Source organism: Neomonachus schauinslandi, chromosome 9 (assembly GCF_002201575.2).
Source record: "Neomonachus schauinslandi chromosome 9, ASM220157v2, whole genome shotgun sequence".
Classification (NCBI taxonomy): domain Eukaryota; kingdom Metazoa; phylum Chordata; class Mammalia; order Carnivora; family Phocidae; genus Neomonachus; species Neomonachus schauinslandi.
Window position 1 is genome coordinate 32611370 of NC_058411.1, and position 12721 is coordinate 32624090.

Genomic DNA, 12721 nt, shown 5'->3' on the forward strand with positions numbered 1-12721 from the left:
AAAATATCTGCTCTCATAAAACTTACATTATAGCAGGGAGACAGACAGTAAACAAGGTAAATAATAGCTGTAGTATAGATGATGAGTAATAAGAAAAATAAAGCAGGGGAGAGGGCAGGGATGGATTGGGCAGTTTTAGAACGGATGCCCAGGGAAGGGGGCACTCAGTAAAGGCCTAAAGGAGGTAGGGAGTGAGCCAGGCAGATTATGGAGGAAGCACAGTCCAGGCGAAGGGAGTAGTAAGGGCAAGGGCCAAGGTGACTTGAGCAGAGAATGCTGGGAAAAGCATAGGAGCAGATAAGGTCAGAAAGGTAACGGGCCCGATCATACGAGGGTCATATAGGGCCTTGTTGATGTTGTGAGGGCTTGGACTTTATGCTGAGTGAGGAAAACCACTGGAAGATTTTGAGCAGAGGAATAACGTGATGTGACTTACGTTTTACCAAAATCACTCAGGTTGATTGGTTGGCATTAGACAAAAAAGAGGCAGGACAGAAGGTAGTAGATGAGGGAGGAAGCTACTGCAATAATTCAGGCAAGTGGTAACGATGACTTGGCCAGGGCTGGACATTGAGGTGGTGAGAAGTGGCCAGATAGATGCAGATGCTGTGTGTATGTTGATGGTAGAGCCAGCAGAATTTGCTAATGAATTTGATATTGGGTTCTGAGGCGGGGGGGATGGATTTGACTTAAGTTTTTGACCTGAGCAACTAGAAAAACAAAATTGCCATCTGAGAAAGGAAAGACTACAGAAAGAAGAGGTTTGGAAGAAACAACCAGGAGTGTAGTTTTAGGTGTATTAAGTGTAGTAGACACCCAACAGGACATTTTGAGTAGGCAGTTGGATATAAGTTGGATATTTACTTCTGGAATTCAGGAGGAATGAACAAGGTGGAAACAGGGATCTAGGCATAATCAGCAAATAGATTTAAAGCCATGAGATTATGGGGCGCCTGGGTGGCTCAATCGGTTAAACGTCTGCCTTCGGCTCAGGTCATGATCCCAGGGTCCTGGGATCGAGCCCCGCATCGGGCTCCCTGCTCAGTGGGGAGTCTGCTTCTCCCTCTCCCTCTGCCTGCCCCTCTGCCTACTTGTGCTCTCTATCTCTCTGTCAAATAAATAAATAAAATCTTTAAAAAAAAAAAAAATGCCATGAGATTATATTAAATCACCAAAAGAGTGAGTATAGAAAGGAAAGAGAACAGGTTCCTCCTAAGCCCTGAGGAAATTAGGAGGAATCAGCAAAGAAGATTGAGAAGGAGTAGCTGGAGAAGTAGAAAGAAAACCTAGAAAGGGTGGTGTCCTAGAAGCCAAATAAAATTTTTCAAGGAGGAGGAAGCCATCAGCTGTAGCAAAAGCTCTTGATAGTTCAGGTGGAAAACAAGACAGATTTTTAGATGTAACAATTTAGAGGTCATTGGTGACGTAAGGGGCAGTTTCAGTGGAGTGGTGGGTGCAAAAACTAGGTAAGAATGGGTTTAAAAGACAATCACAGAAGAGAAATCAGAGATGGGGAGTGTAGATGACTTGGTCAAGGAGACTTTCTACTCAGCAAAGGAGAGAAGTGGAGCAGTCACTAGAGTGAGATTCTCTCATGTCTGTGACATGTAAAAAGCTAAGAAGCTAAGAAGCACCACTATAGAAGGAAGCCTAAGGTGTGAGAGTAGAAGGAGATCTAGGTGGGTCCCAGACGGTGCCAGAAGCAGGCTAAAGACTTGACTTTTTGCCTTGCCCTGTTCTAGGAGAGTCCTCCAGAAGTCTTCATAGAAGGCATTTTCCAGCCAAGCTATAAAAGTGGGAAGCTACACACTTTGGAGAACTTGCTAGAGTCCATTGATCCAACCTTAGAGAGCTGGGGAAAGTATTTGATAGCTGCCTGCCAACATTTACAGAAGAAGAACTACTACCACATTCTATACGAGCTGCAGCAGTTTATGAAGGTAATAGCCCCTTCCTGCTCTCTACCTCTGTTGATGACACCCTGCCATGCGGGGAGACTGTGCAAGATGAGGGAACAAGACTATCATTGGGCCCCTGGCCTCACTCTTAGACCAACCCTAGAGCAAATCCATGTGGCTCTCTAGCATTGTTGAATAACATTAGGATTTCCATCCCCATCCCAAAGAGGCAAACCTTAACCTTGTCAATAATAGCATTCTTCAGAATTCAAGGAACATGAAGGTGAAAAAGAGGTCTGTGGCAATTTTAAGATAAGCATGAGGCTTGAATGCAGAATTCATAAGGAATGATGGAGAAGTGTTTTTAGAGAAGATGTATGAAGGAGAGGGAATGAATGTCTCCCAATCTGTCCGAGGGTTGGAAACACTAAATCACAGAGAAATTGAACCACTCAAAGCCAAAGTGAGAGCGAAGCCAAGCTAAATGGAGAATCAGAAGTATCCTTTTCGAAGATCTCTTCTGTGGTGGAATAAAGTCCTTCCCGGGAGCTCAGCCAGTCAGTTTTTTGCTTTAGGATCCCTTGGGCTTAGGAGTAACTGATACAAAATAGCTGTGCAGCTGGTGACAGAAGTGGGTGCTGGCAACCAGGTTTCATGGGTGGAAATCAGGTCAGAATTCTCCTTACACCATACCCTCCAGTATCCCTGATCTCATTTGACCTGCATGTTCATTTTCCTCTTCTAGGACCAAGTCCGGGCCGCCATGACCTGTATCCGGTTCTTCAGTCACAAAGCGAAGACTTACACAGAACTGGGAGAGAAGCTCTCGTGGCTGCTTAAGGCCAAGGACCACCTGAAGATCTACCTCCAAGATACCTCCCGCAGCACCCGAAGGAAGAAAACCACCTTCTTCCAAAAGAAGATGACTGCAGCTGATGTATCAAGGTAGCCCGAGGCTCAAGGAACAGTTAGAGTGGGCAGAAGGGCTGGAATGGGGTGTCTGTTGGTGATGAAGCCACTCTTGTCCATTCCTGAACCCTTGAAAGAGAACCACACATCTAAAGGGAATCATTCCTGGGGCACCTGGGTGGCTCAGTCGTTAAGCATCTACCTTCAGCTCAGGTCGTGATCCCAGGGTCCTGGGATCAAGCCCCGCATTGGGCTCTGTGCTCCGAGGGGAGTTTGCTTCTCCCTCTCCCTGTGTGTGTGTGCGCTCTCTCTCTGTCTCTCTCTCAAATAAGTAAAGTCTTTAAAAATAAATAAAGGAATCATTCCTGAGTGACAGTGGCCAGTACAAGCCTGGAGAACCTACAGAGGAGCTCGTAGGAGAAGAGAGCGGGGGATGTATTAGGATCAGACCCCTTCCAGTAAGCAGGCAAAAGAGGTCCTGCGAGATGTTGGCCTGCCCCCGTCTCCATCTTCCTCTCACGCTCCTCCCTTCTCCCTTGCTGAGCAGCGGTCATGCTGGCATCCTGGGGGCTCCTGCACACACCAAGCCCTTCCCTCCTCTCAGTCTTTAGGCTGGCTTATCCATTCACTCCGTCTGCTTACAACACAGCATCTAAAGTAAATGCTGCACCCTGCCTTTATCGCCTTTGTAGGCCCAGTCGCTAAATATTTTATGTGTTCATTCATTATTCATCTCTCCTCTAGCCTGTGAACTCTGTGAGGGCAGGGTTCGTGTCCCTCTTGACCTCTGTTGTTGTCTGAAGCACGTAGGTGCTACATAAACACTTCCTGATTCGGGGCCTGGACTCTCTCCGGTCCCACGGAGCCTCTGGCCCCTCGGAGGCACCTCTGTCCAGGGCACCAGACCACCCTTTGTGTCTTGTTGTAACTGCTCGGAGAGTATTTTGGATCTCTTCTTCCACCATATCATTTCTTTTGCCTTTTCCAATGCCATCTTCTCGTGGTGTCTCAGTCCCCCGGCTCTAGTCACTCCTGAAGCCCCTCATGAGGCTCGACTGTGCGTCTCCTGTCATCATAGGCACATGAATACACTTCAGCTGCAGATGGAAGTGACCAGGTTCTTACATCGGTGTGAAAGTGCTGGGACCTCGCAGATCACCACCTTGCCTCTGCCAACTCTCTTTGGAAATAACCACATGAAAATGGATGTTGCCTGCAAGGTACATTCGAATGTTTCAGACCTCTGACAGACCGTTCTTATCTTTCAGAAGTTTACCACAATTGTTATCGTCTAGTTAGTATTTCAGTTGTTCGTTTGAAGGCTGTCTTCCCACTAGAATGTGAGCCACAGAAGGCTGGGGATCAAGTCCATTTTGATTACTCTTGTATCCCTAGTGCCTGGCACTGAGTAGAGTCTCAACAAATACTTGTTGAATAGATGGGGGCCCTCTTTCTTGATAGAGGGGCTACTCCGTAATTATTGCCTCTTTAAGCACATTTCCCTCTCCTTTTCAGGTCATGCTAGGAGGGAAAAATGTGGAAGATGGTTTTGGAATTGCATTCCGTGTTCTGCAGGTATGACTTGAATCACTCAAGATGGATGGAACTGGCCACAGTTCCATGAGAGGTTATACTTCAGAAAACTTTTATCCCAAGGGAAGCAGATACACATATACGTCACGAATGAAGTCAAGGTGGCTATTACAGAACTGTGTCAGATTCAAGATTCTCGGGCACTTTGCCAGAAGCCAAGTAACCAATGACAAATTCATCAAGAGCTATCAAATAAAGACCTGAAACCGGGTTCCCCACAGCTGTTCCCCTGCACAGCCTCTGCTTGCCCTCTGAGGGGAGCATGGCTGAAGGAAGTGGCAGGGGGCTGGCGGGGGTCCTGTGCAGCAGGAAGGGCCATCAGCATCAAGAACTGCCCCTCCATCCATCCCTAGGAGTTGGCTCAAGGAGTACCTTTCCTGTGCTTGTGGTCAGAGGACGCAGGTGTGACTGTGGCGCTGGAGCAGAGTCTGGAGCAGGGCGCTGAAACCACAAGGGGCAGAGTTTCTCCAGACCACCCCCCACCACCACCCCCCGCGCTGGCCCTCCCCAGACAGTTCCACACAGTTACCCTATGGACCATCACTCTCTGGGCAAGTGGGGTCTGGAACACATTGTGTGTGTCTCGATCAATGGCTTCATGAGTGATCAGACTGACTCCTTTCTATTCCACCTATTTCAGTGTTGGAAACAGCTCTCCACACCCAGATACCCCTGGTGGACAGGCAGAGCCGCAGTTCCTCTCAGACTCTGTCAAGGATTGTCGTAGATTGGGCCTAAAGTGTTTATCTGGTAGTTTCTAGCAAAGCAGTCTTTTGGTGAATTGGTCTGTTTCCAAATACTAAGGCATCTCTTGGCCGAGCACCAAGTGTCCGTAGCAGCAAATACCAACCCCCAACATCCCTTTCCTAAGACAAAGGTGGCTCATTAGAAGAACGAACTGGCCTTGGGAATTTGATTAGAATATTTTCAGAAAGTGGCATGGCAGGGCGCCTGGGTGGCTCAGTTGGTTAAGCGACTGCCTTCGGCTCAGGTCATGATCCTGGAGTCCCGGGATCGAGTCCTGCATCAGGCTCCCTGCTCAGCAAGGAGCCTGCTTCTCCCTCTGGCCCTCCCCCCTCTCATGTACTCTCTCTCTCTCATTCTCGCCCTCTCAAAAAAAAAAAAAAATCTTTAAAAAAAAAAAAAAAAAAAAAAAGAAAGTGGCATGGCATTAAGTGAGGTACCATACCATGTTAGATATCAAGGTTACGATGTTTATGGTTGCTTCCTGAAATGTCTGCCTTATTCCAAAGAGGAACTTTCTGCTTGTTTTTGTTTGTGTGTCATATGAGTATTTTCTATTGTGACTGCAATCAATATGGCTTATCTACACCAAGCAGAGTGGGGGCTTTTTAAATGTTGCCTTCCTTCCTACTGCCGGTGTCCCCTGCTCCCCTAAGCCCCTCATTCTGTGTTCTAGGACTTCCAGCTGGACGCCGCCGCCACCTACTGCAGAGCTGCCCGGCAGTTGGTGGAGAGGGAGAAATACAGCGAAATACAGCAACTGCTCAAGTGTGTCAGTGAGTCAGGCATGGCGGCCAAGAGTGATGGGGACACCATCCTCCTCAACTGCTTGGAAGCATTCAAGAGAATTCCACCCCAGGTACGCTCACTCCTGTACCTCTTGGTTCCTCCATCTATTTCATGGTCTTCACATCCCCCCTCTTGGTTTTTCTGTTCGCCACGATACACTCATGATGTATTGAAACTCCGCAAGATCCCTTTATCTTTCTGACTCCTCTGTACTAATGGTCTCAGCCAAATCAACCCTTCCCTGGAAAGAAAATTCGTGCGTATAACCTCTATCCCTGGCAGGCGTCCCTCAATATCCACTGTCTAACATGTGCACCTGTGGGCAGACCCATTTGAGCTTCTCCCTGTGATTGTAGAGGAGGTCAGGGTGGGTCTGCAGATGGTCTTTGAGCCTGTTGCCTATGAAATTGTCCCCCTGTGGCTTCTTCATGGGGTAAACAGAGCCACATCCATGTGTGAAGGCCACGGACAGTCCCCTCGGGAGCTGTTATTTCTCCTCAAATTCCCAAACCTAGTGTTAATCATTAGATTTCCTTTGGTGTTCTTATAGCCGAAGTTGAGTTTAAAAAGAGAACAGGCAGGCTGAGGCTGGATTGGGCCTCAGCTCCCACGCTGGGGACTCCTCCTCCTCCTCTTACGACCGCTATTTCTGTTCTGCACAGGAGCTAGAGGGCCTGATCCAGGCGATACACAGTGATGACAACAAGGTGAGTAGAACTGTCTCCAAACCCTGTTCGTGTCATGAGCAGCACCTGGAGCTAACCTTTTCACCTTTATCCCTTGCTCCCCACAACAGTTCCATTCAACCTGTATCTCCACTTCTTTGTCATCCGGAAGTGGAGCAGGGGCCCAGGCAGGGGTGCAGAGGGAGAAGGTAGATGGAGCACACACAAACATTGACTTCATGAGCCTTTGTCTTCCCACTTCTTCACCTCCATTTTCATGCAGAACTTCTCTCAGAGACCCCTAGGAAATCCTTCACTTCCATCTTCAGGTTGACTGACTGAATGAGGTTCTCAGAGTGGGTAGGCATTTCTTTATCCTGGAGGGAAAAGGGTACCTTGTACCGGAAGGAAAAAACCCTACCCAGCCCTTGAGCAACAAATAGCCATTCGTGTCTCATTCTCCAAGCAGGCTACTTCCCTGCGGTCAATGAGCTCTTCTCTATTGAGTAGGAAATCAGTGCTTCTGCAAGGAGTACCAGGCAGAATAGAAGTACTCCCAGCTGCTCCTCCTTGTGCCTAACCACACGCTCATCCACCCGCCATCTGGAGGAAGGCCCACAGGCCAGCAGAAGCATAGGAAAACCAAGCCAGACTGCCCTGGCCACTAGCAGCGGGAAGATCTGCAGCTGAGTCCCTCCTGAGGAAAACTAATGTCAGGCACATGGCTTCTTACAGAAGCACAGAGCTGCTCCCCATGGTAGTGTTGCTAATCCTTGGACTGAATTTGCCAGGCCTTCAGTCGAGGGATTAGGGAGAATATGTTCCGAGCATTTCTTCATTTATGCTTGCAGCATCCAGATGACCTCTTATGGAAAGGATGGAATTCTAATATTCTGAATTGTAGAGAAGTACTTTTTCAAAATCATAGTGAGAATCCAGCAGCCAGGCCAGACACCCTGGTTCCCTGAGTCCCAAACTGCAGTCCTTTTCCAAGCCTTCAGTGAGCCTCCCCCTCAATAGAAAGGCTGTGTCCCTGGGAAAGGCATGCATTAAAATCTCGACAGTTCTTACTTTTTCAGGTCTTTTTCTCTCAACAGCTGTTCTCATGCACTTAAGTGATCTCAGGCCACAAGGTCTTGCCAAAAACCAGCCTTACTCAGTTCCTATTTCAGACTTTCTGGCAAAATGCCCTGCTTCTCTAGGTAGGAATCTTGCTTGCCCGCTTGTGATACTATGTTTAATGCACCATAGGTAGTAAGTAGAGCTAAACCCGTGGGTGAGAGCAAACATCCTGGGGCAGCAGGTAGATACCCAGACAGCAGGCCTTGATCATTTAGTAAGCTTAGAGAATATCCGGCATCTTCTAGCTTTAGCAGACTATCTGTAGTTGAGCTTAGGAAAGAAAGACTTCAGCGACCAAGACAGAAAAGAAGGTGGAAGGTTGAAACATGAAGGGAGAGGAGTCCCTTCCAGCCACCAGAAGGGACTGTCACAGCAGAAGGGCAGCTGCTGGTGGAAGCTCTGAGGCAGCTCCTGAGGGCCTGGCTGTTGGCTGGCCTAGAACACTGGCAAACCAGCAACGTGCTGGTGAGGTCGGGGCCAGGGAAGGCATGGGCTCTGGTCTCCACTACACTGGGGCTTTATGAGGTGGAGGCCTCCAGAATGCAAGAGAGACACCCCTCATACCCAAAACTGAGACGCTTCTGATCCAAACAGCAGAAGTCAAGTCAACGTGTGATGAGACCTTAATTAGACCTTTTCTAATGGTGTGTGTGCATGTTCCTACCTGAATTTCCAGTTACAAGATGTTAAATACAGCAGGTCAAAACAGAAAAACAGTGAAAGGGGTATCTGTGTGTGCCCATGGTAAGGGAGAGATATGATGTTTCGTCCATTCGTGCATTCATTCATTCACTTAATGCATATTTATTCAGTTCCTACCGCGTGCCAGGCCATGCGTGCACTAGGCACAAGTACAAGAAGTAGAAAAAGCAGACACCATTCCTGTCCTCATGGAGCTTAAAATCTAGTCAATGAAACAGACCTCAATCAAATCATCACCCAGACAACTATAAAATCCTCACGTGTCGGCAGTGACAGTGCTGACTGTGAAGCGAGGAGGAAGCTGGAGTGCCCAGGATAGTGAGGAGGAGAGCCTCAGAAGCAATAGACAGAGGCCAGACTCCGCCCGCCTGCCTGCTTTCTTCTTTTTGAAATTCTGAGATTATTTGTAATCATTATAAAATAACACAGTATAATAGCTTAAGGTCCAGAATATTTAAAGCGTTGCTACAATGTAATGAAAGACAAGAACCCAATCATTAATTTGGTAGGTGAGAAGTTGATCTGCCGAGCTCTGGGACACAGCTCTGTGTTTGTTGCTTCATCATCCGTGATGGTTTCTCTCTGGCTGTCTCTTCTGCCCCATTGCCAGGTTCAGGCCTACCTGACATGTTGCAAACTGCGTTCTGCCTACCTGATTGCCGTGAAGCAAGAGCACTCACGTGCCACAGTCCTCGTCCAGCAGGTGCAGCAGGCCGCCAAGAGCAGCGGGGACGCAGTAGTGCAAGACATCTGCACACAGTGGCTTCTGACGAGCCACACCCGGGGTGCCCACGGCTCAGGCTCCAGGAAGTGACCATGGGCAGCGGGGCCTGAATACTGTGGAACAGGAGAGATGGAGATGATCTCTACCTCTTTCCTCCTGTGCAGTGGGACTTCCCTGGCTCTGCCCCAGGTCGGAAAGAGCTGGATTGGACCCTACTTGCCATCTTGGGCAAGGATAGGACCTTTCACGCCACGCAAGTGCCATGTTTCTGTAAAATTGTGGAATCTGTATGTTTGTCTGGAGATGGCCAGTTCTTTCTACCTCAGAGTGAGTGAGTGTGCGTGCACTCTCCTGTGCACTCATGTTTACGCCTAAGCATTTCTGAACAAACAAAACATCCCGCCCACCCCCCACCAAAAAGAGGCACTTTTACTTTAGACTTCTGCCAGTCTGAAAACCTTCCCTGCGTTTTGGTTCTTAACCCGGGTCATCCTGTTTGTATGCAGTTCCCTCCGTGTGGAGATGCTCAGTAGCTCCTCATAACTAGAAGGGTTTTACAGAGAATTCTAGAGCAGCACCAAAAGGATTGCCTCTTATTTCTTCCTTCCCCTCCCCAAATTCAGAGATGGCCTTGGGGCAAGTGCTAATTGTGGAATAAAACTGGTCCACGCATGTCCTGTCACAAGCACAAGGAGTTACCAGGAGTCTTTGGAAGGTAGTGTGAACAGAAGGATCCTCAGGTGCCGGCGTCTGAAAACTGTGGATTCACACAGTGAGGGGGTCAGAGCCCCACACACCGGCAGGCAGGGCACCGTCACATCCATCCCACAGGGAGAGAAAAGTGAACCTCTCCAAACAAGAATGCAGGAAGGTTGCCGACAAGCACAGCGCTGGCTTCTGCGAATATCCCTGCCACAAAGAGAGAACACGGCTCCCTAGTCGAGAGTGAAGAGAGAAATGGTAGCCACGATCCTAGGACTAAAATGGCTAGACTGCCTGTTTGAATTACAGCCCTATTTGTGCCCCTGTAAAATGGTTAGGAAGCTGCTTCCTCTTCTCTCCTGCTTCTCCACAGTCTCAGCAGGACCACAAGATGAAGACGCAGAGGCCCAGCGTCATTGAGAGGGCGGTGCACTTCTTTGTCTTCACAGAGGGAGTCCTGGGTTGGGCCTGTGGATAAGAGTCAGAACAAGGGGACAATGAATAGGTCCCCATCCAGTTGGTGGAAAACCAGGTGAAGTACTCCTTTCATACTCCCACACCAGATGCGATTTAGAAAGGGTCTGTCATCCTTAATGACTTGAATTTGCAAATGAGGGCCCTGAGGAAAGCTCTGCAACTCTGAGCCTCCCACCAGCCGGAGCTCAGTCTGAGGATCTCACATTTGTTGCTGAGACAAACAGGAACTGGAAGCCAAAGTCAGGATATCTGGTGCTTAGACCTATGGATTTCTCTCTGAACCAGGTTTTTTGATAGTAAAAAAACAACTATTATGGGCATCTGTCAAATTCAGAGCTTTGGTCCTATAGAGAAGAGAAAGACTCGGCAGAGAAAATATTAGATCTCTTTTTGGAAGAAGTTTAACAAGTGAAGTGGTTTTTCCTTCTTTGAGTCATAGAATTGTCTGTCTGCCAGGAAATGTCATTCCCTGGCATCTGCTTGCCCTTCAGAGTCTGCCTGTCCTCTTTGCACTGAACATAAGCACTTTATATGAATGGGTTGCAAATCGTGCAGCTTTTAATTTGGGATGTTAAGACCAGATTTTTCTGACTTTTTTCCTCTAACTAGTTGAACTATAAAATAGGTAACCATTGACTGGACTAAGATGAGGCTAAAGGTCTTTGAGCATCACGCTGTGGTCTCCAGGGAAAAAAAAGTACATGTTGAAGGGTTGAATGTTTTACTACAAGCAAGCCACAATAAAGTGTCTATCCTACCAGTTTCTTGGCTTTGTGACTTTTTTTTGTGATGTCTTGCTCTTACCCTTCCCTTCCTTTTTGCCTTGTGTTCTGTGTGAAGTGAAACCCCAGGTGGGGGAGCTCAGATGGTCTTCAGTTCTTGAATTTTCTTGAAATGATTCCCATCATAACTAATGACTCTTTGGTTAGGATTTATCTCAAGTTTCCTATGTGTTCAAAACTATTAGTGTACTCTCTACCACCAGAAAACTTTTTTGCTTCAATTGGGGTTGTAGGTGGAAGTAGGTTATACATTCATCAGGTATAGAAAGTAAGTGAAAAAAGTCCCTCCCATCCCTGTCCCCTCAACCCAGTGCTCTCCCAGAGGCCACCAATGTTACCAGTTTCTAGTGTATAGTTCCAGAGCTATCTTACTGTGTAAACTAAACAGCAATGACTAAAATATTCCATGGTGAAAGATGTGCCATAATTATTTAACCAGTCTCTTGGATATTTTAGGTCATTGCTCTCTCTCACCACTACAAACTATGCTGCAGTGAATTATCTTGTCCCAAATCCCCTGGACAAGGATGAATGGATGTGTGCATTTGGCACATATTGCCAGTTGCCTTCCAAAGAGGTCATAGCAATGAACTCTTCCACCAGCAGTGTAGGACAGAACCCACTTTCCCATATCCTTGCCATTGAACTTTGTGGCTCTTGGCCAGTCCGATACATGAAAAATGGTACCGAACATTTTTTTAAGCTGCTCATCATTTTTAAAAATCCATATGTCTTTTTAATATCAACCAAATTGTAAATCTTCAAAACCAAGTGTAGGGTCTTTGGGGGAAGTAGAACTGAAGCTTAAATTGTTTTCTTGCCACCCTCTTAGAGCATGTGTTTACAGTATAATACTTAAGCCATGGACTGTAGCATTGCTGCCATTATGTCCTTTCCCCAGAAACATGACCTCTTCTAAATTTCTCATTAAAAAAAAAAAAAAGTTCAGAAATTGTGATGAAAGTAGACCTGAAAATCACCTGGTATGGACATGGCACAAAGATATATCACAACACAGATAATTAGAACACCCAATCTAACTCTAGGATAGGGGACTATAGACTATGTTTAGAAACCTGAGACACTCCAAAGTTACCAGTTATCTTTGGCTGGAGCTTAAACGAAGTAGGTCAAATGCTTTTAGACTGTCTTCATACCCAAGCAACCAAATATGAATAGTCCCATAACCCAAAGGTTATGGCCTTTGTTGGTCATCATCTCTTCCATAGTAATAATGTCGACTGACCTGTCCTTAAAACTTCCAATTCCTCTACAACAAATTCATTCCACATCTGGTTATTGAATGGCTTTCTTCAGTGGAGTGCTTTCCTGCTCGTTTCTTCATGTTGTTATTTCTGCTTGGAACCCTTCCTTCACAACCTCCCAGTCTCTACCCCACCCACCAGTCTACTGTTGTCAAAACCCTGTCTTCAGGTTCATTTTATGTCCCATTTCCTCTACAGATTATTTGTTTCTCTGACTATATACTTCCTCTTCATCCTACTTAAAGGCTGAAATTCTTCAAGGTTCTATCCATTCTCTCTTGACCCTTATACTCTCCCATACAATCCCATAATTTCAGCAATCATCTTGGCTTGCTGAGTTCTAAACCAA

General features: G+C 47.0%; 1 protein-coding gene across 1 annotated transcript in view; it reads left to right on the forward strand.

Moving 5' to 3' along the window:
• The window catches only part of ZFYVE26 (zinc finger FYVE-type containing 26), a 63683-nt gene extending 52604 nt beyond the window's left edge, over positions 1-11079 (forward strand). Inside the window, exons 36-42 of the mRNA XM_021679733.1 lie at positions 1743-1940; positions 2644-2843; positions 3886-4027; positions 4323-4382; positions 5821-6003; positions 6596-6640; positions 9033-11079. Coding sequence (XP_021535408.1) covers positions 1743-1940; positions 2644-2843; positions 3886-4027; positions 4323-4382; positions 5821-6003; positions 6596-6640; positions 9033-9236 — 1032 coding nt within the window. The 3' untranslated portion in view covers positions 9237-11079. The remainder of the gene's footprint in view (positions 1-1742; positions 1941-2643; positions 2844-3885; positions 4028-4322; positions 4383-5820; positions 6004-6595; positions 6641-9032) is intronic.
• Positions 11080-12721: the final 1642 nt, after the last annotated feature.